This window comes from Molothrus aeneus, chromosome 6, assembly GCF_037042795.1.
Source record: "Molothrus aeneus isolate 106 chromosome 6, BPBGC_Maene_1.0, whole genome shotgun sequence".
Taxonomy (NCBI): Eukaryota; Metazoa; Chordata; class Aves; order Passeriformes; family Icteridae; genus Molothrus; species Molothrus aeneus.
The window spans coordinates 23,686,022-23,710,322 of record NC_089651.1 but is presented as its reverse complement, the minus strand read 5'-3'; the positions used below and the strand labels follow the sequence as shown (position 1 = coordinate 23,710,322).

At 42.6% G+C, this 24,301-nt stretch overlaps 1 protein-coding gene across 18 annotated transcripts in view; it reads left to right on the top strand.

Annotated features, from left to right (window-relative positions):
- Positions 1-348: 348 nt before the first annotated feature.
- MADD (MAP kinase activating death domain) overlaps positions 349-24,301 on the top strand; it is a 68,633-nt gene continuing 44,680 nt past the window's right edge. For 7 of the 18 annotated variants that reach the window (XM_066551411.1, XM_066551413.1, XM_066551409.1 and 4 more), the window contains exons 1-7: positions 354-391; positions 14,087-14,278; positions 16,774-17,388; positions 20,002-20,305; positions 20,668-20,799; positions 22,048-22,161; positions 22,819-22,899. In XM_066551411.1, the coding sequence (XP_066407508.1) occupies positions 14,217-14,278; positions 16,774-17,388; positions 20,002-20,305; positions 20,668-20,799; positions 22,048-22,161; positions 22,819-22,899 (1,308 nt within the window). In that variant the 5' untranslated portion in view covers positions 354-391; positions 14,087-14,216. Of the gene's footprint in view, positions 392-14,086; positions 14,279-16,773; positions 17,389-20,001; positions 20,306-20,667; positions 20,800-22,047; positions 22,162-22,818; positions 22,900-24,301 lie in introns of all 18 variants that reach the window. The other 11 variants (XM_066551420.1, XM_066551417.1, XM_066551416.1 and 8 more) reach the window with 4 other exon arrangements.

The following is a 24,301-nucleotide window of genomic DNA, read 5'->3' as shown; positions in this document are numbered from 1 at the left end:
GGAGCCGAGCTTTGCTGCGAGGCCTCAGCTGCTGCTTGCCAGGACGAGGTCTGAAAGCACCAATTCGAGGGGCTGAAGGGGTCCTGGTTTTCTGGACGCCTGCGCAGGAGAGCTGCGTCTCTCCACGCTTCCTGACACCCCGCCTCCATCCCGCCTCCAATCCCGCCTCCATCCCGCCTCCATTTTCCCTCCAATTCCGCCTCCGTCCCGCCTGCCCCTCCGCGGCTGCAGCGCCCCCTGCGGGCGTCTGGCGGGGCGGCTCCCCCCGCCCCCGCCGCGAGTGGTTCGCTCCGCCCGCCCCGCTGCACCCCTGCTCTGGCTGTGGCGCGCGCCGCCGCCGGCGCTCGATGCGGAACTGGGCGGGCGGCGCAGAGCGGCGGCGGCGGCGCAGGTGAGTGGAGCGACCCGACCGGGCGGGGCCCGGTGCCGGTGCCGCAGGCGGCCGGGTGCGTGCACATGTCACAAGCGGAGCCTGCCGCACCGACCCTACGTGTGGGTCGGGCTGGGAAGCGCGGAGCGCGGCCGGCAGCGCTGCCTGCACCCGGACAGCTGGCGGCGGGGCCCCCCCGTTCGCCCCGAGCGCTGCCGCAGCCGCCCGGTCGGGCGCGATGGTGATGCTCGAGAGCGGCGAGCCCTTCCTTCCGCAAGGTCACGGCCGGCGGCGGACAGAGATCGTGTCCCCCCGCTGCAGGAGCGGGGCCGGCCGGGTTCGGCTCCATCGTCCCGGGGCGCCGGTGGCGGGCGGGGCCGCGGTGTCCCGCTGTGGCCGTGGGCTCAGCCGGCCGCTGTCGGCAGCAGCCCCTGCGGGGTCGCTGCGGGTTTCCAGGCGGGACTGGGCCGCTGTGGGAATAGCGGCGTGGCCGGCGGGCAGGGGGCTCTGCCGCCGGCGGGGCTTTGGGCGCGGGGCCGGCGCCCTCGGTCCCGGCCACCCCGAGGCTTTTCCTCGCTCCCTGCCGGGTGGAAGCGGGCAGGGTGCTGAGGGAAGGGAGAAAGCGGCTCAGGGCGGACGGAACCCCTTGGAAAGGGTGAGGCGTGCAGCCGTGTGAAGGGGTTGCTGCGGTAATGTGACTGGAAAGGTGCTTTTACTCCTTGGTTTGTAAACAGCAGATCCTGTTACTCTGCAAGACAATAGAATAGGAAATCCACTTTATACTGGGTAATTTCTTGTGAAGTCGACTATAAATCAAAAACATTTTCCTCTCAGAAATGGGTGTCACCACCTTGTTGTGTTGCTTGCTTTTATTGTCAGGTGGAGGAGGGGAAGAAAGCTTGGTCTGTGTCACTGTTTGTGTGGAGTCACGATAAAGAAGTGTTTCAAGAAATGATAAGCGTTGAAGGAAACTGATTTGTTTCCTGTCTTCTCTCTCTTTCCCCCCTGAACTCCTCCATATACCACACTGTTTTCAGTCATATGTAAAATAACATACATTATAAATTTGCAGCCCCATGGAGATGGGGCAGAACTGTGATCTGGCAATATGTTGTGCTCTCCCTAGACAAGCCAGCCATTTTCTCTGTGTCCAGTGTGACTCTGGGTCAGCATTTCTGTTGGTGTGCTCTCAAGTGTCCTTGCTGTGCTCCTTGCACCATTGCTTATCTGCAAAAAGGATGCTACTTGTAGACACAAGCAAGAGGAGGGAAGATTTATTCTTCCCTCCTCTTGTGGTGTGGTGTCTTGAGGGTCACATAATCAAAGTCATCCAAATATAGGTTGTTTGGGAAGTGTCTCTATTTTTGGACTTTATACTGCTTGGACCCAGGCAGCTGTTTTGGATTGGGCACAAGATGCACTTGCTGTGTTCAGCACTAATGAAAAACTGCAATCCTGACACATCCAAGAGAGCACTTCACATCCAACACAGCTAAAATGCAGTTTTTACAGCATCTAATCTGGCCATCCCCTCACAGCATGTTATGTAACACTGAACTGATAGATCATTCAATCTATAAAATACTATTTTTGCATTACTGTTGTATTGTTAGAAAATGCACACCTTTTGAACACAGTTTAATAGACACTGTAATTAAATGCACACTCGTTAAGTATCTTACTGTGTGTTTAACAAAATGCAAAATCATCAGCAAGTCTCTAGAATGCTTTTGTTTGGAGAGTAATATAGCCTTGTCCTCACTAAAAGATCTTGTAGCTCCCTGTCCAGTGGTGCTGCAGTTGTATCACAAGTCTGGACTCCTGTGTTCTTACCAAATTAACAGGTTTCAAGCTGTAAGCTTCAGAGTCCTACTGCATTGCTTTCCGGGTTACTGCTTTTAAAACAATTCTAAGTTTACTGGATGGGCAAAAAAGCAAAACAGTATCATCCCTGAAAGTGTGTTGTCTACACAAAATGCATAAAATGGCCAAGATACAGTTCTAGGATGATGTGTGTTATGTGCCAAAGCTATGAAAGATGGCGAACCAAAGGCTGTGTGGAAATTGGCAAAAAAAAAAAAGAAAAAAAAAGGCTTCTGGTTTAAAGTTTTCATGGAAAAACATAAATATATACTAGAGGGCAAACCTCTTCTTCAGCCATGGTACCATTCTGTAACTCTTTTGAAAGCAAACAGGGCAAGTATGTAATGAATCACAGAATGTGCTGAGCTGGAAGGGACCCACAAGGATCATTGAATCCAGCTGCTGACCCTTCACAGGACCATCCCCAAGAGCCACATCATGTGCCTGAGAGTATTGAGTCCAACTTCTGTCTGTTTTAGAAGGATTTGGGGGTCAGGGGAGTAAAAGTTTTGAGGATTTTTAACAGTAATCCTTGCCTACCTAGCCAAAGTAGCTTTTTAGGTTTTAGAGCATCAGGACTGATGGTTCAGTAGAAGTGGTAGAAGCATCAGTGCATTTCAGGCCTTACTAGAACACTTGTTCATATTATCTTCCTGAATTAAATTATTGTTGGCTTTGATTTTATCTGCCTTGGGCTCAGGGGCATAGAGGCTCATAATTTATAGCTTTTCCCCTCTCAAGCCATATCAAATACTCGGGTTCTGTATAGACAGGATATACTAGGCATACCTCTGTCAAGATGTTCAGTCTGGTCTATTTAATATCTTCTGTGGTGAGTCAGTTGCAAAACCAAATATTTATAAAAACTTTGAGTATTAAATTAGAAAGTCTCAAGTACTGCTAAATTCTAAGAGAATAAATTTCTTCAAACTTTAATTTCCAGCATTCCAGCTAGTAGATTTTCTCTGATACTCCTTTCCAGATACATTTGTTAGAAGAATGGCTTTCTTTTTTGGGGGGGGGGGGAATTGGTAGAGATTTAGTATGTGAGAGGGGATAACAAATGGTGTAAAATACTGTGTCTTCTCTGTCATTTCACACTGTCATTTTTTAACTGGATTTGCCATCATACTCACAAGATGTGCCTCGTGAAATACTTTTATGTTAAAACTTAGTACAGAGGTGAATGGTTCACTTACTTTCCATTAGGAAGGAATTGAAGACAGGCAATGCATGGGTTACAACCCAGATGAATTCCTGCAATGTCCTTTGGCCCTGTTGTGCCTGCATTTAAGATATACTGCATTAAATTTCCAGGCAGTTATTTAGTGGACTGGTAAAAAGTACAGATGCAGCTTCTGATTAGGGATTTGTGGCAATGAGGAAAGGATTTACTAAAAAAGAATGAAAGAGCTTGATATGCAAGATTAATATCATGTCCCCAGTTTAAAGAGCTTTCATCTATCTCAAGCTATGAATTTTTGTGAAGTGAAAGCATTGTCAGTGACCTAATAAGAAACAAAGTGAAATAAAAATGAACATCATGAGGCATCACTTAGAAAGGAAGGTATTTTAGTGGGATAATCTGTTAATCTGTGGAATAATTGTGGTATTTCTTTTGAAGACAGAATACTTTACTGCTTTTCTTTCTCTACCTTGAGAGCTATGAAAAACTTCCATCGATCTACTGCTCACTCTCTGTGGCTGAGCCTGTATAATTCAGCTGGTCTTTGCTCTGTTGTTTGAGCTGGAAAATAATTCTAGAGCAGCTAGATTCTCTGTCACTGGATCTCCTTAAACCTGTCATAGCAACATGGAAATTACTGTTGATTATTGACAAACATGCTCCTGATTTCTGTCATAGAACTAGAATAATCAGCTGAAACCCCAAACCAAGCAAACTGAAGAACTGACCCATGTACTGCCAGGAGCTCTGAAGTATCTTTACACTGGGAAATTCCTAGATGGGGAGGTTGTGCCTATTGGTGCCCAGAAACCACTGAATTGTGCGAGGTTGTGTTCACTTTATATCACTGCTACTAGCAGGACCCTTGCAGGGATTTAGAAATAAGAAGTGCTGCTTGCATATGCCTAAATTACCCAAGCTGAGGCAGTTCTCATGCTGTTATCCCAGACAGTGCAGTTAAATGAGAGCCTTGTGCTTCTGGTTTGCTATGAGGAGAAATAATGCATCAGAGTAGCAGCAAGGAACGAGGTTTTATGGTTTTCTGTTCCTTCTACTGCCTTCATTATTTCAAAGCAGCAGCATTCCTTGAAACAGAGCTGGTCATCATGTTGCCATTGATGTATCTGGTAATATTTGACAGATAGCACCTTTTTGTTTTATTTGTGACTAATCTCTAAACAGTTGTGACAATCAGGGAATTAACTTTGCTCCTTTGTGCAAGGGACAAAGATACGTTACTGTCAAATTTGTTATCTGATGACCTCCAGGAACTGCGTGTTATCTTTTGAGCAGAGCAGCCTTTTATTTCATATCCTGTTACTTTGTCACATCTCCAAGATCAGTGTCCTGGTTGTGTCCTGCTTCCCATTATATTCTGACTGAATTTGCCAATGTCAGTGTGAAACTTTTGATCGCCTTCTTGCCTGTAGCTTTGACACCAGCTTTCCTGGCTCTCTTCTTGTCTGGGTATCTTCTCCTTGCTCTGGAAAGACCTTGGTGACAGGAGATGAGGAGTTGTACCTCTGCCTGTTTCCCTGTCATCAGCTAGCGGGAGGAGAGGAGTGCTTTTTGTGATACAGATAATTAAGAATCAAACCCACCGAAATTTGCTGCAGCCACGAACGCTGATCAGCTCTGCTGCCGTGTCTGTTTCCTCTTGATCAGCAGTTAAACTGCTCTGCTGGAGCCATGAGCTGGGCACGCTGTTTCTGTCCTCCAGGCCACCTGGTTTCTCCCTTCTCTCTTATTAAGTAGTCTTAAGGCATGCCCAGCAGGGTGGTGTTTGCCCTCCCTCCTTTGCTGTGGTGACTGCCACTGCCAGTGTCTGGAAGGACCTCTGGGGAGCCCTTGCTGTGTCGTTTGCTGGCTCCAACAGCCACTTGAGGTGGTTCCTGTCCCTTCTTCACTCTGAGCTTGCTTCCCCCAGTGTTTACGTGTGGGTGAGTCTGCCAAACGCACGCTTCTCACACCCCAGAGCTCTTGTAGAGAGAAAATGGGCTTGTCTCTTTTATTTCTTTTCAGTTTTGACCAGCTGGTACTATGATTTATCACCAAAATTAATAGTAGGATCGGTTTGAGAGTAGGAATTTCTGGTCTCCCACAGTGTTGATGAAGAGTAGGGGGAGGTGTGTAGAGGGAAGGAATAACAAGCAGGTGGCACACCTGGTGAGACAGGCTGAGTGCTTCTAATACACAAGGCAAAACAAATGTGGGGCTCTGGGTTCTGAGGTGCTAACAACAGCCAAATGACTGGATTATTTAAAGTACTTTATTTTCTGGTTCACATTATCCTGAACAATGTTTCAGTGTTTCCACACTGCTTGTGATCATTCCCCCTCCTCTGTATTACAAATGGCTGTAATTTATTGTTGGGATCCCATTTGTCTGTGTGACCGATTTCCAGGAAAGAGTGAATGTGCCTGTATCTGTATCTGGTGGTGGTGATGCCAGGAGTGATGTCTCCTGGCCCAGAGCTGCTCACTGTGGCTGGGGGAGGTGCCGTGGCAAGGGAAAGCACTGAATAATTTAGCAGTTGCAGCTGCATCCAGCAGTTCTCTCAAATGTCACATGCTTTGTTGTTTTCTTGTTAATTTTTTTATGGCTATACATTTATACTATTTGGTTTTTGGAAAAAACCCTCTGGTGCCTGCATTATGGGAACTGTGGCCTACTGCTCAAATTCCCAGCAGAGGGCTGGGAATGGAAGCATCTTGTGGGGGCTGGGGTCTGGGCTGCACCAGAAGCAGCACCAGCGTTTCTCAGCTCAAAGCTCACACCAAAAGCACTTCTGGTTTGGAAAAGAATGTAATGCTGTTGTGGTTGCAGGTGATGTGAGGCTAATTGGGCTTGGGGCATTGTGTGGGCTTTGGTTTGCCCTTCCTTCCTCCCACTCCTTCTCCTTGCAAAATATTTAAGTGCAGATTTGAGGATCAGCGAAAAGCTGATGACGTATAGAAAATGAGAAGGCTCTTGTATTTTGTGATGGTAATGTTTCACAAGGAGGGGCAAAAAAGGACAGACTTCAAAAGAGTTGGCCTTGTGTTACTGTTCTCTCATGCAAATCTCGGGAGATGATTTTTGAATAAGAGGTGAATTTAAATTCAGACAGTGTAGAGCAGGAGAACTGGCCAGATTGAGAGAGGGTTTTTATGCCGGAATTTGTCCTATGATTCTATAGCGAGTGGTGCCCTGCACAATGATCCTGCCCAGGAAGGATCATGAGAGAGATTTTTAATACAGTAAAGGAGGGGAGGAGAATAAGGTCTTTAACCCAAATTGAAGCGTGTGAAATGTCCTGTGGCTGAGGCTAAAATCTGTCCTCTCCTTCCTGTTAGGAAGTAGAGTGCTATAAAAGTGTGTGCTTTTCCTGCATTAGGTTACTGTTGATGGTTTTCCCCAGGAGTGTAGTGGAATAAAATGGATAGCAGTATTTGCATACCGTTCTCCCTCACATGCTTATCTCTTGGTCATGATTTTTCTTCATGGCTTTCAGGTACTACCGGTGGGTGCAGCTGTGGCTCTGTGGGGCAGGTGCTGCTGCAACCTCTCCTTTGCCTTTGCTGCTACCTGCAAGTTCCTGTTAGGATTGTGTGTTTGTGTTAGCACACTCTGCATGTTCTTTCTGTGCCTGCACTGTGTGTTTGTGGAAGCATCCTGTGGGTGCCTGGGTAAGCGGATTTTGTCAGCTGTGGTTGGTAACTCAGCTTTCCGTGGGCAAGAACGCCTCCTGGTATTTGTAGTACTCGTGGCTATGGCACACTCACGGACTGCGGGGTGTTTAGCATGTTGCAGGTACTGTGCTCTCTTCTGGCCTGGGGCCTGCAGGTGCCAGGAGGGCTCTGTTTCAGCACTGACTCCAGGCAGTTCTTGTGTCTGGGTGAAGCTTGCTGGTAGTGTGGGCAGTGCTGGGAGCTTTGGTGGTGGAGCAGAGGGGGTGGAGCGCTGCAGCTGCTCTATAAATATACCCGACAGGCTGAAATCTAGGGACTAAAAGATTGGGTTGCTATGGTGATTGATCTGAATCAGATTACCTGTGGGGCTGTTCTCACAGCATGTGCATGTGTGGTGACTGCATGATCTTGCATGTACAGCAGGCTGCATTAGCCAAGCTTTTGGCTGAAGCAGGGAGGAGAGAGGAAGCAACACTGAAGGGCTGACATATGGCAAGGACGGGAAAATCTGTCACTATAGCAACCAGGAACCTGAATCAGTCCAGCTTCACTCCGTGATACTGCAGAAAGGTTCCCATCTGTCTGCCATGATACTTCTGTTTGTGGAGCAGTTCTGGTCATTTTCAGTTTATCTGTCAGCACCCCTGCCCATGCTACTTCCATTTTGCTCTTGACAACTAATGTGGAAGCTAAAGATGCTTGACTGTGTCAGTTCTGTTTTCAGAAGGCAAAGAGATAATATTACTTAGTAGGAAAGGAAGAAATCTTTTATTTTTTATAATTATTGAGAAGGCCTTCAAAATAAGTCTTCTTGTATTGCCAAAACCTGTTTTCCCCATTCATTCTTTAATTTTCTTTTATCTGGTTTGTTTTGTCCTTTCCCTCAAGATTTATTGATAGATGAAAAGTGGAAATAGTTGGGGTGCATCTGCTGTTTTACCTGTAAGCAACTCTTACTGATTGAAGTGATGGATGTGCTCCAGGGCAGATGTTTTTAGAATTTGCCTGCAGTCCTGTTCTCTAGTGGGTGATTTCTTATGCTTGGAGCTATCCCCATAGCATTTTGCAGAATCACACCTATGTTATAGGTTAGCCATACTAGATAAATATGTAACTGTCTGTTTAGGTATGCTTGCAATTCTTTGAAAATGCTCTTTTTTTTTTCTTTTTTCTTTTTTTTTCCTCCAGAGTGCAAGTATCTTCTTAGGAGTCACAGTTTTGGCAGGCACTGCTGCCTTGCCAAGGTGCATGGTAACACACAAAGCAGCTGCACCAGTATAGCAAGTCCATCCAGTCAGATTTTAGAAATTGTTCCATGTTCTGTCAGATTCTGGAGAATGGGAAGTGTTCTCATCTCTGCTGTTGTCTGTTTCTTGTGTTAGCAGAAACACTGTAGTATCTGGAGAATAGCAATAATGAGCTTCTTAGAATGTTGCATATTTTAAAGTATCAAACTATTTGCAGTGTTTTATATAGTTAAGCCGAGGAAGTGAAAAATGGCTCATGTGAAAAGAATACTGCCTGTCTGCTTCTTTAAAAGTTTAGTACAAGCAAAAATAGCATGTGCTATACCAGAGATAATGTCTGGCATAATTTGAAACACACTTGGAAGAAGAAGTAACCAAAATTTCAGTGGTACAGATTCCATAAAGATTATTAAAATGTCTAAAAGCTACGATGAACAGTTCATACTGGGCTTCAAACCATGTTGTTTCCACTTCAGCAGTGAGTGGAGTTCCTGCCCACACAGGTGAGGTTGGCTGGTCCTGAGGTACTCACACCTATTTTTCATAGCTTAGCAGATAGGTCAAGGTGTGTGATGTGAGAAAAAGAAACATAAATCAGTCCAAAGGTGGGCATTGAAACTCCTGGCCCTATCTGTGTTTGTTTCAGTGCTCAGTTTAGTTCAATTGGTGAGCCTTGAGTTCACAGAAAACAATGCACTAAGGTCAGGCATAGTGGCTATTAGAACTGAACTCAGTACAGACCGTCTTGGCTGAGAGTAAATAGAAATTCAGGATGTTCCAAGGAAACTAAAAATTTAGTTCTTTTTGGGCGTGACTAGAAATCTGGTTTTTCACAAGGTGAAATTTCAGTGAACCGTAATTTATGTGGCTTCTGTCCTATAATTTGTTCAGTCTCCTTCACAATTTCCTCTTTTTTCTCTTACAAATTAATGTCCCATGTATGCTCATTATTCAGTCAGTGTGCAAATTGAATTGTATGATGCTGATTTATATTCTAAAGGTATCCATGCACTGGTGAATTGTGCAGTATGATCCTTTTACCAGCTAAAAACTGGAGGTAATTAAAGGAGAATCCTTTCTGGTCCCATCTTAAAGCATGGAAGAATTGTAAGGAAAGCAGGACTTAGCACCTTCCTGTTAGAAATTAATCTGTTGTCTTCATACCATTTTTGCAAGCAATGATGTAAATACCTGCCAGGCATTGTGCAGGTCAGTGTAAGCCTGGCCCATCAAAGCTGGGAGCCTCTGTGTGAGGAAAACAACTGCAGCTGAGTGGGGGGAGTTGTCCTTGGCTGGATGCCACTTGTCCACCAAGCCACTCTATTGCACCCCTCCTCAGCAGAACAGGAGGAAGAAAATAAGATGGAAAAAACCTCGTGGGCAAAAGTAAAGGCAGTTTAATAAAGCAAAGATTACATTCATAGAAGCAAAGAAGCCCAAGAAATTTTATTATCCACTTCCCAGAAGCAAGTGCTGTCCAGCCATTTCCTGGGAAGCAGAGCTTCAGTAGGCTTAGTGGTTGCTCCAGAATATAAATGTTTTAAATGGATTCTCTACCCTTCTCCTCTCTCTTAGGTTTTTCCTGAGCAGATGTGATATGGGATATCCTTCTGGTCAGTTGGGGTCAGCAGTCCTGGCTATGTCCCCTCCCAAGACTTTGCATACTCCCCAGCACTGCTGGGGGTAAGATATTGGAGAGGCAGCCTTGATGCTGTGCCAGCACTGCTCAGCCATAGCCAAAACACAGATGTGTTGTCAGCATCTTTCCAGGTACCAGTACACAGCATATCACTGGGAGGGCTGCTGAGGGGAAAATGACCTCCATCTCAGCCAGACCCCATACAGTGACACTAGTTAACACTTTGTTGTATCAAAGTTATTCTTAGACTGAATTGCTTTGTTCCTCTAGATTTGTGTCTCTAATGAGAAGACTCCTAACAAACATCAAGGGCTCCAAGGGATAGATGAAATAGGATAACTGCACAACTCATTAGTCCCAACTCAACTTGGGACTAATGCAGGGCATGGCTCTGACACAGCCAGGGCATGGCTCTGACACAGTTTAGATGACTCTAAATTGGTAGAAAGTCTGCTGTGGTTCTTTCATGCTGCCCTATCCATGGTGTGCTGTGGTGCTTTTCATGAGTGTGTGTGTTTGTTTATATAGGCTTTTATTTCTGGGAGGACTTTAAATTGCAGAATACCATGCAGATTTTCCTCTAAGAAGTTGTGCTGCAACCTAAAATGTGGGTGTTTGGGGAATTTTTAAATGCAGAGTAATGCCAATAATAGAAGTGTTTGTTTTTTTGAACACTTTTTTCATGTCATGGTTACTGGTAAGCCGTGGTTTTGTGCTGGTTCTTGTTTTTTGTCTTTGTGCCTAGGCTACAGTGCCAGCTTTTACTCGTGAGTATTGCTGACAGCTGCTACAGTGGGTGGGTAGTGTTAGTTCTCACCAACCCGTTCACCATCCATATAAGTGCTTATTTCAATTTTGGTGTTGTCTGAGACATGATCTGTTGGTGCAGTATTTTTCTGTGGTGGGCCTTCCCTTCTCTGTTTTTCTTCTTTTCTAGAGATGAAATAATAGGAAGTCTCTTCTCAAGTGCTGCTTGAGGATTCAGCCTTCCAAAGGCTGCTTCCAATATGTTTGCAAAGAGAAAAGACACTGCACAAGACCTTTTCAGAGAAAGCAATGTAAAGTTAAAGCAGTTTGAGAGAGAGAAGAGGTTTTGACATATCAACCATCTTAGAGTCAAGATAATTTCTTGGTTCATGTCCAAATTCCAACATAAAAGAGGAAATAATGAAGTATATCTTGGTTGTTTGATCTATTTCTGTCCTAATGTACTTAGTCTCTAAAGTCTAGGAGGATGATTGGAAGCATGATAGGAAATCTCTTAGAAAGAAACTACTTTACCTCTGTATTGCCTGTAGAGGTGCTGTCTGTGGTTCTGTGATCACCTGTGTTCAGTCAAGTCTTCCAGATTCCCTTAACTGCTTTCTCCTACCTTTTCTTTGTGCCTGCACAAGCATTTGTGGGGTCACTTGGTGAACGAAGTAAAAAAAAAAAACCTTGTAAAAACAAAAACAGGGAGGGAGAAGAAGGGAAGCTGTTAGGTTCAGTCTGTATCAGTTCCACAGTCTGTTTTGCCCTGTAGCTGCACAAACTCTTCTGCCAGCACAGGGAACGGAACGATACTGGCCTGAAAGAAAGCTTTTGCCAGATAGGGAGGGGGAGGCAGGACTGGGATGCCTGTTTGTGTTGCCTTATACAGATCATCATCTGTGGTGTCTGGTTCCAAGCAGGAGTAGGAAGACGAGTTCCAACAGATGCTGGCGCAATACTCTTCTAAGTGGTGTCATCAGCCATTGCTAGATCTCTGAAGAAGCCAGAGATTGAATAGAGGAAGGCAAAAAACCTACACTTGGTTCTAATTCTTCTACCTCTCGCTCCAATCCAGCAATAAATCATCTTCCCAAAAAAGCCTTTGTCCTCTTATGCCTGACTGTAACTGTTGTGTTGTTAAATATAGTAAATCAATAAAGGTGGCTCTGGAAGCCCTGGCACATCTGCATCAGTCTCATCTCCCTGGTACTTGTGTTAAAATAGAAAGCAGAAATTGGAAAGTGCTCAGGTCTTTTTTAAAAAAAATGGACAGAAACTTCAGTGTTTGATGTCAGTGGGTTGTAGCTTCAACCATTCCAGGGATATTGTAAGCCCTGCATATATTCCTTGTACTTGTCTGCTCAGATATTCTTGAAATTTCATGATTTCTAAGACCTTCATAATGCATATCTTGCTAACTTCTTTGCAGAGCTGTGGGACACATGTGTAGGGAATTGCAGTCATAAGACAAATGCAGTGTATTTTCTCCACCTTCACTGAGGGGTTGGGTAGCCTCTGTTTTTGAGGAAAAACATCTTTGGTTACCACTAAGTAGCAGAATTTCCTCGAAGTTGTACTTCTAGGTATGTCCCTGTCTGACTGAGCAGTTTGTTCTTTAAAGAGTTCTGGGGAAAGCCATTTGGAAAGAAAACGGATAAAGTAGTTCTTCAAAATGGAGACAAAAAGGACCACTTGATATCCCAACTTCATCTTGTTCCTCTTAAGTTTTTCTGTGCCAAGATATTTGCAGAATATCAAGGATCAAGAGCTTTTCCAGGACAGAATCTACAATGTTTTCAATAATGTCATTAAAATCTAGAAACAGAAACTTTACTTCCTGTGTCTGTATTTTCTCTGTTGTTCAGAGAGAAGATAATTTACAACAATATTGCTGGTCAGAGAAGATAATTCATACTGCTGTTACTTAGGACTTTACAGTAGCTGTAGTTGAAGATCTACTAAAAACATGGCACAGTTTCACGAAGTGTGGGATTTTTTATGTGTGAGGCTTTAAGTTTCTTTCAGTTTATTACTCCTTTAATAGTACCTACTGACTAGTATGATTTTCCTTTTTTATAAATTGCATATGTGCTTTTTTTGTTCTTACTGTTGTAATGTTTTTGTGTTCTTACTGCTGTTTGCAGGGCTAATGAATAAAATTTCCCTGCTCTGTATGTGGTATGTTTACATCCTGCCTTAGGATGTAAACATGAACTGAAATGGAAACCTTATTCTGAATATGTCCCCGAAAGCACTCAATTAAATTTTTAACGTAAAATAACTCTTATTTAAAAATCCATTGGAATACTTAATAGACTTCTAGAATACTCTGAGCATCTCTGATTTTTTAAGTTTCTGAGACCTTTCAATTTCAGGAAGTTTCTGTTTTCAGGTTGGTCTCAAACACTGTAGGGAACACTGTAGTGTGGAACTGTATTCCTTTTTAAAACTTTTTTTTTCTCCCTGTTCTTTCCTGAATTCTGTGAACTAGGAATGGTGGGATTGGAAATAATTATTTTCTGGATATCTATTAAGCATAATTATTGACAAGTAGTAATGCTGCAGTATAATCTCAATTTTACCAAGAAGATCTTTCTATCATAAAGTACTCAGAGAAATTTGCTGCAGGAGGCATGGGTATCAGGAGTAAGGAGTGAGGTTAAACAAGATAAATGGAACTGAATGAAGTAAGTGAAAATTTCAGTGTGCTTTACAAGATGCACTTTTGCTATTGTAAACTGCAGTTCTGTAGAACTGCAGTTCTGTATCTGCACAGAAAAGGTGTTAGAGATCATAGTCTTTGGGAATTGTGGAGATCATTCCTGCTGACAGCCATTTGCAGGTTTGGGAAGGTGGGATGCATTTTATCAAATTGAATTTCTGGTGTTACCCCTTTGTTAGTTGTTCTGTTTATCCCACAGCTAAAGTTCAGGTTGTGGTTTTTTTTCCTTCAGTCTTGCCAGTTGAAGCTCCCTTCCCAAGCACTCTCAAGATCTTATGGATTTGCCTAAGCAACGCACAAACCATGTGATGAGTAGCTCCTTGGCAGTGGTAGGCAGCTTTGTTGGTCTGTGTTCTCCCGTAGAACAGAATCGTAGCATCATTTACCTTGGAAAAGACCTCTAACATGATTGACTCCAACCATTAATTCTTGAGATACTCTTGTACTTTTTTTGTGTGTTTTTCATCTCTCTGCTTTTGTGGGCATATGGCTGTGTTTTTGTACTCATGAAGACAGAGATTGTGGATGACCATGACTGCACCAAATGTGGAGGCTTTTTGGGAATATAATTAAGGTCATTAAGTTGCTTGTATGTATTGGGTATTCCTGGTTGACACTCTTGCTTTTCTTGCTTATAGATTGGACTTGGCAGACTGTTCCAAGCAGATTCTGTTCCCCAAGGCAGCAATCACGGCTGATGGGATAGCTGACCACTGGATCAATGAACAGGAATTCCTTGAGATGACATAGGGAGGGGCATCGAGCACAATGGTGCAGAAAAAGAAAATCTGCTCTCGGCTGCTTGACTATCTTGTGATCATTGGAGCCAGGTAATGTGAAACAATCTCAGCAGAACTTTTGCTTGGGCACTAGAGTGAGGATAAATAGCCTTGTATCCACTGATGAAATCTTCCTGATGCTCAGGAAGTGCTGTCTGAAATGTGTGCAGAATGCTCCCCTAAGGGGAGCACCTGCTTGAGCCAGGGCACTTCTTGAAAGATCCTAGTGTAGTCAGAATTTTTTAACTTGTGGTCTTTAGACTTCTTTTCAAGGGTCTGCAGAGGGTGACTAAGAAAAGCTAATTTAACTATCACTCTCTGGTTTTCTGTGTCTGAACTTTGCTTCTACTGGCATCAGGACAGAGGGATTCACAAATTGAAAATACTGAAAGCTAAAGACAAGTAAAATACAAGTTTTCTACTACTTTTATTACTAGTAATGTGCTAGTAGTAGAATAATACTACTTTTCTAGCTTTTGAAATGTAGTCTATAAACTCAGTTAAAAAAAAATCTGAAACTTGCTTTACTTGGCTGTTTTTCCCTCTAATACTTATTTATCCTCACAGGAATGACATGAATGCTTTCTTGTTTTAAAGACTTATTAATAGATAAAATGTTATGCATATTTACTTAAAGCACATATGAAATGAAGGGTTGATGTGTTCTGTTTGTCAAACATAGAGGTACTCAATAAATGTTATTTTTTCCTTATTCAAAGTTTATGCAGCAGCCTTCTGCAAATTCTATGTAATGGATGTATCTCAAAGTCTGTTTTGCTTTCATTTCTAAATATCAGTGGTTCATGCACATCAGCCTGTTGCTTTACCTCTTGCTTTCTTTTCAGAATACTTTGAATGCAATATTTAAATAGGCTGAGTGGAGGAAATTACATAATCCTGACTAATAGTTATTTTATTATTGCATTTTACGGACTGAATGCTATAATAGTTAAATACTTCTTACTGTCTGTAGAAAAACAACCAAATTTTCTATATGTGTGTCACCAGCTAGGAAGAGGAGGGAGAAATGTTAGCTGCCTCCTCCAGTGAAGCTTATAGTGTCTGATGTTCTCACTTAGAAATTTACTACTATCACTTCTGGACTCCTACAGTTCTCTTGCTTTTTGCCAGCCCGTGCTGGTTAGGCTACTACTGCTGTCTTGTTTGGCACTTTGGCAAATGCCTATGATGAAAGATGGAGCTGACTGAAACAGCCTCTCCTACAAAGCCCTTAGGAGCTCCATGTGGCCTTTACTATTACATCTTGTTATCCACTGTGCATAAACAGCAATACTTTTTGGAACTGTTGGGTTAAACTTTCCCAATGTCTGAGAAAACTCTGTCCTTGTAGCTAATATTACAGCAAAGGCACAAAGTGGTGATACATGCACTCGTACTTTGTTGATGTCATTTTTTGGACCATTTGCTGCCAAATAAACTCTCTAAATAGTAGCAGCATTATTTGACATTTCTTTTTCAGCAGATGATGCATTAGTTGTGTCCATTAACGTATAAAAGCATTTTAGTGTTTCTCTTTTTTTCATACAGTATTTCGGTATCTAACTTTACAGGCAGTATAAATCTTGTTACCAGTTTTATTATGAAAGCATATTTACTTGTTTTAAATAAAATATTATTTGTTTGGAAGAGTTAGTCAGCAGAGCTATTTACACCAGTGATTTTTTTTTGTAAATTGTGAGCATTCTATTACTACTTGTTTGAATTTTTTCACATCTCTTATATGAGAAAAACAAGTGTCATTTGTATTTTGAAATAGGCAAAGGTATAATATCTTGAAAGAATCTAGTGGAAAATTAGGAAACAACAGTTTTGCCTTTCTGTCTTCACGTTTCTGTGGTGATTTGTAGTCCAAAGATTAGTGAGTCACAGTGGTAAATAGCTGTGCATATTACCATGCAGTTTTTATATAAATTACACTTTAAATCCCAATTTGAAAATCAAACACATATGTTTGTGTGGTTGCTAGAACTTTTAATGAAAGTGGTTTTAGGATGAGGTCTAAATCCCTCCACTGTTGATCTGAGTTCTTGTAAATTCTTGCTTTCCCAGTTAGGAATTGATACTGGATTTCTCATTTAATTTTTCATCTTGTTCATAATGGCTGAAATCTAGGAGCTTTTCCTCTGACTGTGTATTTGGAAAGGGACAATGTGTTTCCTACTGAAATGTTGCCCAGAGACCTGTGCAGTTTAATTAATTTTGAAAATCAAAGTCAGAGCAACTGGACAATACAGTGTTCTCCTGGGAACAGCATATTCCTGGAAGGCCTTTTCCTAATCAGATTTGAACAGGCTCCTTGCTAATGACTGTATAGACTTAAACTTCTTTACTGAACCTTTCTGCCTTGTGCTAGTGAGTGAGCTTTGTGGCTCATGACTGAGAAGCTACTTTCCATGGACAGTAGGGAAGAGAGGGAACAAAGGTGAAGCTGAGTCCACAGGCTCTTGGCACATTAGTAGGAAGTTTGCAAAAATATTTATTACTGGTCAGCTATGTATGTGGTTTTTTGTTTGCTTCTTTTGTAGGCACCCCAGCAGCGACAGCGTTGCTCAGACTCCTGAGCTGCTGCGGCGTTACCCTCTGGAAGACCACGCAGACTTTCCCCTCCCGCCCGACGTTGTGTTCTTCTGCCAGCCTGAAGGATGCCTGAGCGTGCGGCAGAAGCGCATGAGCTTCCGCGATGACACTTCCTTCGTGTTCACCCTCACAGACAAGGACACGGGGGTCACTCGCTATGGAATCTGCGTCAACTTCTACCGCTCCTTCCAGAAGCGAGTACCCAAGGAGAAGGGAGAGGGCACGGGGGGACATCGAGCTCGAGAGGGACAGAAGATCCCTAAACCTGGGGATGCATCAGCACCGCAGGAGGAAGTGGGCACCGAGAGTTCAGAGAGCGGTTCTTCGCTGCAGGCCCCCAGTGCGGAGTCTACCCCTGACGTGAATCGATCCCCGCGCAGCAAGCGCCTGGCCAAAGGCAGCCATCGCTCTCGGAACAGCACTCTGACTTCTCTGTGCATCCTTAGCCATTATCCCTTCTTTTCCACCTTCCGTGAGTGTCTGTACACCCTCAAGAGACTTGTGGACTGCTGTAGTGAGAGACTGTTGGGCAAGAAGTTGGGCATTCCGCGTGGGGTGCAGAGGTATGTTGAGAGGGAAGAACTTTTTTCCTCCTACTGTTTGTGTTCAGTGCTGCAATTTATTTGCACAGTAAATTGTGGCTGCAGATGTGGTTGCAGAAGCAGCCAAACGCCAAGGGTTGGCCTTTTTCACTGTTTTAACCCAGGTTCACAGTAGGAAAAGGAAATTTTTATGACAATTTTTTTAAAACTTCTCTCTCTGATTCTGTAATCTGGTATGATTTTAATTTTTGATGCACCTAAGGAGTCACTACCCTTCTGATGACTGAAGCTGAGTGCTTATGCTGCTACTGTTGCTTTGGCATTTAAGCTCTGTGGCAGTATATGTCAGGACTGATTCTCTGGGAAATTAGAAGCAGCCAAGAAATAACAGAGAGAATTTCTGCTTGGGGCAGGAGGGAAATTATGAAAATGTGCTTAACAAGCTTATGAAACAGTCTGAACTTCAGCGTGGGAGAGAAAAGACTAGAGAAGCAGGATCAGCTGAAATAGGTCAAAGTACAATATTTGAAGGAGAGTGGGAGGAGCGGTAGAAAACAAAGTAGTTGTCTAGGAAACATGGGAATGGTTGTTGGTAACAGTAAATTGACAGGAACGTGGTGTATATTTAATGTAATGTAGGAATCGTAACGTATTTGCTGTTGTAGTGTTGAGTATGTAACAGAAGCTGTTGCACTGTAGAGTATGGAAGGGACAATATCTGTATGTATTTCAGCCAAGGATGTGCATCTGTGCTTCTGTGCCTGACACCTTCGTTCCAGGATGGTGTTTTCCTTTCCAATGTGCTAACTGAATAGAAAAAGTATGAAATTAATCTCTGGAGAAGCAGGGGATTATCTCAGTTTGAGAGACAGGACTGTGAGATAGTACATAATGTGAGTTAAGTAGCTTGGTACACTCAAAATTTAACTTGTCAAAAGCAAAAAATGACAGGATTATAATTATTTTAATTTTTATCTTTATAAGCTCTTTACATTTTGTATGAAATGGAAAATGTGTCCCATTTATAGAGCAGTGGCCTACTTCTTGGGCTACTGCCCTGGAATAGTTCTACGAGACTGTTCTGGGCTAGTATGACTGCATTAGCAGATTTATCACTTGAGTCCACTGATGGAGAATAAATTATTTTGTCAGAGCAAAACTTCCCCTCAGTGGAAGTAAGTGTTAAGGAATGCTGTTTTGTCACTTGGTTTAGCCTGATAATTATTGAGGAAAAAACACCCCACTGAATTTCATGGTTTTCCTCAATTTGGTGTTTGAATGACATGTGGTATTTGAAAAATTTGCTCTTATTGGGCATAATTCTTAAAGAGAATAATTAAGTGATAGATGAGGATAGCAAGAGACAGAATACTGAGCATACATCTCTGGGAAAAGTAAAGCAGCAGGTTTGAATTACCATGTGATTTTCTAGTGGTGACCTGGAAAAGTAGAATAGTTTTGAAGTGGTGGCAGAATAAAGGTGAAACTGAACCCTTACAGCTGGCAAAAGTGGAGCACACCTCTTAGCAGCCTAATGTCTTATGCATGACAAGTAGCTGAAGGAAGAGTGGAGGATGAGAAGCATTACAGTTCCTGAGAGGTGTATCATGTACTCAGTGTAATCTCAAATTGCTCTTATTTTGAGCCATCCAAATTTCTCTAATTATTCTGTCTTTGTGAAGCCTCCAGTGTTATAATCTTTTTTCCTTTTCATTATTTTTTTTTAAAGTTGTGAACTGTAAGATAAAACCTCCAATTTGAGCCCATAGCTTTCTAGGGGATCTGTTCCAGTAACTCAAGATATTTATCAGGCTGCAGTTATTTGGAGAATGAATACAGAAGGTTTGCATTCTTCACTGTGCTACAGGGTAAAGGGCTGAAGTGGACAAGACTCTGTGCTTCCCTTGTCAGACCTAGTTTTGAGTTGTGAAGCTCTGAAGGCCATGAGCAATGCTGTACATGCTTTTTGGCCAGCCTGTCTGTGAGCTGCAGGTTTGCAGATTGCCATCTTAGGGTGTGGAGAACTTGCTGCTTGTTTTGCTAAGGTACCTAAATGTTTTCTACGCAGCTTTCTGAGATTTAGCTGGAATAGATCCATTTTCCCATGGGTTATTCAGCTCTTAAGAATGATACATTGCAATTTAGGACAGAATGATGAAGGGTATTTTATCATGCTAAAACATCTGGGAGATCTTGGATGTGGCATATTTTTATTATCTCAGGTTTAATTCCTATTCTTGCAAAGGTTTGTAGATTGCTAGAAGCAGAGTCCTGCAGTCAGTGTGCTACAGTTCTGGATGAGATAGGAGAGTATCCTGTGTGTCTGCTGAATTTCAAGCATGAGGGTGATGAGAGTTCTTCAGAGATCTGGACCTGAGTGAATCCTTTAAACGTGTGAATGAACTCTGAAGTGACATCCTTGTGTTGATTCCTGCCACAGAAAGATTTATTCTTCCTCACATTGTGGGTTGTGTCAGTATGAATGCCTATCTTCCATTCCTTTGTGTGATCAAAGGTTTGTTAGTTGTCTCTTTTAATCCTTGGTGGATCTCCCCTTTCTCTGGAAGAATCTTGCAGAATGGCTGTCAAGTGAAGTTCTTGGAGTGTTAACCTTGGCGTTCTCCCTGTGTCCAGGGACACAATGTGGCGGATTTTCACAGGCTCCCTGCTGGTGGAAGAGAAGTCCAGCGCCTTGCTTCATGACCTGCGGGAGATTGAGGCTTGGATATACCGGCTGCTGCGCTCCCCCATGCCTGTTGCTGGGCAGAAGCGGGTGGACGTGGAAGTCTTGCCACATGAGCTGCAGCCAGCTTTGACCTTTGCTCTTCCTGATCCATCCCGCTTCACTTTGGTGGATTTTCCATTACATCTGCCTTTGGAGTTATTGGGAGTGGATGCCTGCCTGCAGGTGCTGACCTGCATCCTTCTGGAGCACAAGGTAAGAAGGGAATATCATTGATCTTTGATAAGTATGTAGGAAGTTCTGCCCTCTTCAAAACCAGGGTAGGCTGGATGTGTAGAACAGCTGTCTCTCTGCACTGCCTGGAATGAATTTTGTCTGTGGAGATGAGGGGAATAAATAGCTCCTTCTGAGGTTCCTGTTTTGAAAACTTCTGTTCCCACTCAAAAAAAAACCACCCAAAGCTTGTTTTCAGACAGTTTAGTGGAGGGTTACTCAGTTCACAGCCATTGAATTTCAGTCTGTGGAGATCACAAAATCTGTGGTCTTTGTATGCACCTGAGGGGAGTATTAGATGTGAATGGTTGCTGCAGTGCTGATGGGAGTTTCTTTGGTTGCAGGTTGTATTGCAGTCCCGAGATTATAATGCACTTTCAATGTCTGTGATGGCCTTTGTGGCCATGATCTACCCACTGGAGTACATGTTCCCAGTGATCCCTCTGCTTCCCACCTGCATGGCCTCTGCAGAACAGGTACATATTTTTCCTTTATTGGTCTTTCGCAAAAGATGTTTCTGTGATGTCTAAAATTCATATAGTTGTAGTCCTTTCTTTGTTCACCATCTTTTCAGAGATTGTATCAAAGTCTGCCTTGCAAAGAACATTGCTTGAATGTGACTATTTAAATCATAGGTAACACCATTTATGTAGGATATCTTCAGAGCACACTCAGTGAATAGAATAATTCAAAGCAGTAATTCACAAACAATGAACTGGATGACCATAGATCAACAATATTATTATGATATTTACCCCCTTCCCCCTCTAAACTGAGTAATAAAATTTGTTGAGGAGGGTCCAAAGTAATATTTAAGGATGCTTGAGGGCTCTATAATTCAGAGTTCAGAAACTATTGCTTGCAATCTCAGAAATATGAAATGTTGTTTAGCTTCAGCTGGGAGCCTGGGTTTTGCCAACAGTCAGTTCTTTGCAGGAGCTCATTATTCTGCTTGGAAAGATAGAATTCAAGCCATCTTACTACTTCAGTGCTATCCTGCGACTGATGCTGTAGATTTGTTCTTGTGCCACTCCTTGGAGGGGACCAACAGTTCTAGATTAAAAGAATAACTTAGCTCCCAAGCCACTGGTCTCAAGCTGCTATGTGCCTAGTTGATTTGAACCTTTTTCCTCTGTTCATTGCCTTATCAGAAGCAACCTGAATTTGCCCATAAGTTTTCCACATACATATGAAAAAATGTGTCTATCTTGTACTTTTTAGAATGTTATTATTTTGAAACCAAACTACCACTACGAGCATAAGGGTAAAGTCCTTGTATGTGCCTATTTACAGTGGCACAGACTCAGTTTGAGCTGAGGATGTATTCATCCATGACTTCCTGCCTTTCAACTTACGCTCTTAGTCTGAACTTTTTTTTTTTTTTGGACCATGATAGACACAGCAAGCTGTTTGCAAAGAGCTGTGTAGCCATATAAATTATGTTCTGGGTGGCAGTGGGACATGAAACATGGGAGATGGAAATGTATTTTCTCCTAGATGAAAACTGAGGCTTTCTGAGTAGGAGCTTTTATTCTTTTTTTTTTTTCTTTTTCTTTCTTTTTTTTTAATGCTTCCATTGTATGGTATTAATTACTTATTTATCAATGCATTTTGTGTTGTTTACCCTGCTATAAACATACTGTAGTCAATAAATAAATATTTGGGAAGAACATGGTGATATCAAATGCAGATCTTGTCCTTAGTAAAGTCTGTCTTTCTCTCAGTTGCTTCTAGCCCCTACACCTTATATCATCGGTGTTCCAGCAAGTTTCTTCCTTTACAAACTGGATTTTAAAATGCCTGATGATGTATGGCTTATTGACCTGGATACCAATAGGGTAAGTGGCACACATAAGAAGTTATGGCTTTGTTTCCAGAGCTGTGTACTGTCACCAGTGTACCCACTGAGAATTCAGTAATGCCTGGCCTCAGTCTGCCTTTGCCACTCCCATTTTAAACTTTAGGATTCCATTCCTTGTCGTGTCTCAAGGTCCCCATGTCTTTTGCATTAGGCATCCTTTTTCAGTTAATTGACCTGGCTATCTCAATAGTAGGTGAATCCTCAAGCAAATGATAGAACTTTCCTCTTGACTAATTGTCAGACTGGCTTACAGCCCTACTTAAGAAACCCGATCTGTTAAGAACCTTCCCACAGGTTGTCATGGTTCAAGTGGGCTATGTATCTCACTTTCTACAAGGGTATGAGCAAGGCTAATTTAAGGAAAATGTGAATAACATCATCATATTGATGGAAAGTATGGGTTGATTCAAATGTCTTGGTTTTGTAACCTTCATTGTTTGTTATATTGTAAACAATAACAACCTTAAAGAAGTGAAGAGCAGGTGTCTGTCTGAGACTGTGAAGTTTTTTATTTCTTATTTTACTTTTGTATCTTTTATTCCCTGGTGTCTGGAGTGCTGGAGATTCTGGGGATTCTGTTTTGGAAATGACTACAGCTGGGGAATTTTTAGTCTGTTGTTGTGCTTAATTCCAGGTGATTGTTCCCACAAATGCAGAATCTTTGCCAGCACTGCCAGAACCTGAAGCTTCAGAGCTGAAAAAGCATCTGAAACAGGTAATATGCACTTTGGGGAAAGGACTCAGATGCAGCAGAATGTAGCATATGTAGTGTTGCCCAGTCTTCTGCTAGAATGAATAAGAATGCAAGTCAGTGAATGTAAAGCTAAAATGTCCCTGTACACAACAGGTGGTTTCTTATTTTATTGTTTGAGGCCAACTTGTTTCCAGTCGATGAAGAAAGTTCCAGATTCCTCCTTTATGTTTGCCATGTGGGCTTTAAATTCTGACTTGATCCATCAAGCTATGATCATCTTTGTTTCCCCTCCATTCACAGATCTGTGTGTGAAGTGTCAGTCTCTCCTCTCAGGTCCTGCTAAGCCATTAATCAGCTTGGGTCATCCTGGCTGATCGTGTCAAGCAGGTTTTATCTCTTTATTTCTGTTTTCCTTATGCACGCTGCATGCAGTATCTAAAGGTAAAGTGTGTTACTAATGTGATGAGGTTTGCTCTTTCTCTTTCCTCATAGACCAGGAGAGCAAAGTGTGTAACCTCTCTGATATCCCAATACCTGCTGTCAGCACAGATGGAAGTGATGTATTGCCTGGAGTTTTGTTAGATCAACCTTCCCCCTACTGCTGCCTCACCCCCTTGCAATTTCAGGCACTATTTAGCAGAACTTTCTCACTAGTGCAAAGGTAAACTCAAGTAGCAGAAGAACAAATTGCAGTTTTTTTGAAGACATATTTAAAATTCTCAGTGTTCACCCAAATTCAGCTTACATTCCCTGTGTATTCCTATGGACATGGTTATTAAGGTTTTGTCATTGGCAAAGGAGTGCTGCTGGTACAAAGCAGACAAATTGTGGCCCACATTATTAAGGTTAACACTTCTGTGTGCCTTTGGTTCTTAGAGTGAATAAATGAATTCCAGGATATCTGCTTTTAAACTGCTGTAGAAAGTTCTTAGCTGCATCATTAAGGACAACAGGCTTGCCTGTTTCCAAAGTGGCCAGATATGAATGTTTGGGGGTGGGGCAGTTATACCTCTTCCCCAAGATGTGTCTATTTTGTGGTCCGTTTCGTTTTCCTCTCATTTGTGATATTTGGTAGTAATAGATATTTTTTTTTCCTTCCATCTGTTTCTCTGTGGTCATGTGTTCGTCTTGGCTCTGATGGGCTGCTGTGGTGTTATCATATGATCTTCCATCTTGCCTCCAGTGTCTGGTTAGCATGACTGCAATCACTCAGAAACAGCTGCTCACTCCTGACAACAAGGTTCTTTATTTTATTCTTTTCCCCTCAATTTTCCATTTTACCCTTTTCCTTTAGAAGTTTTTTTTTTTGTTTGTTTCTTTCTTTGTTTTGGTTTTATATATTTATTTATTTTTTAAGTGAAAAGATGAAACCTCGGTGGCAAATGGGAAAAATGAGGAAGATTTAGGATAGGTCTGGGTGTGC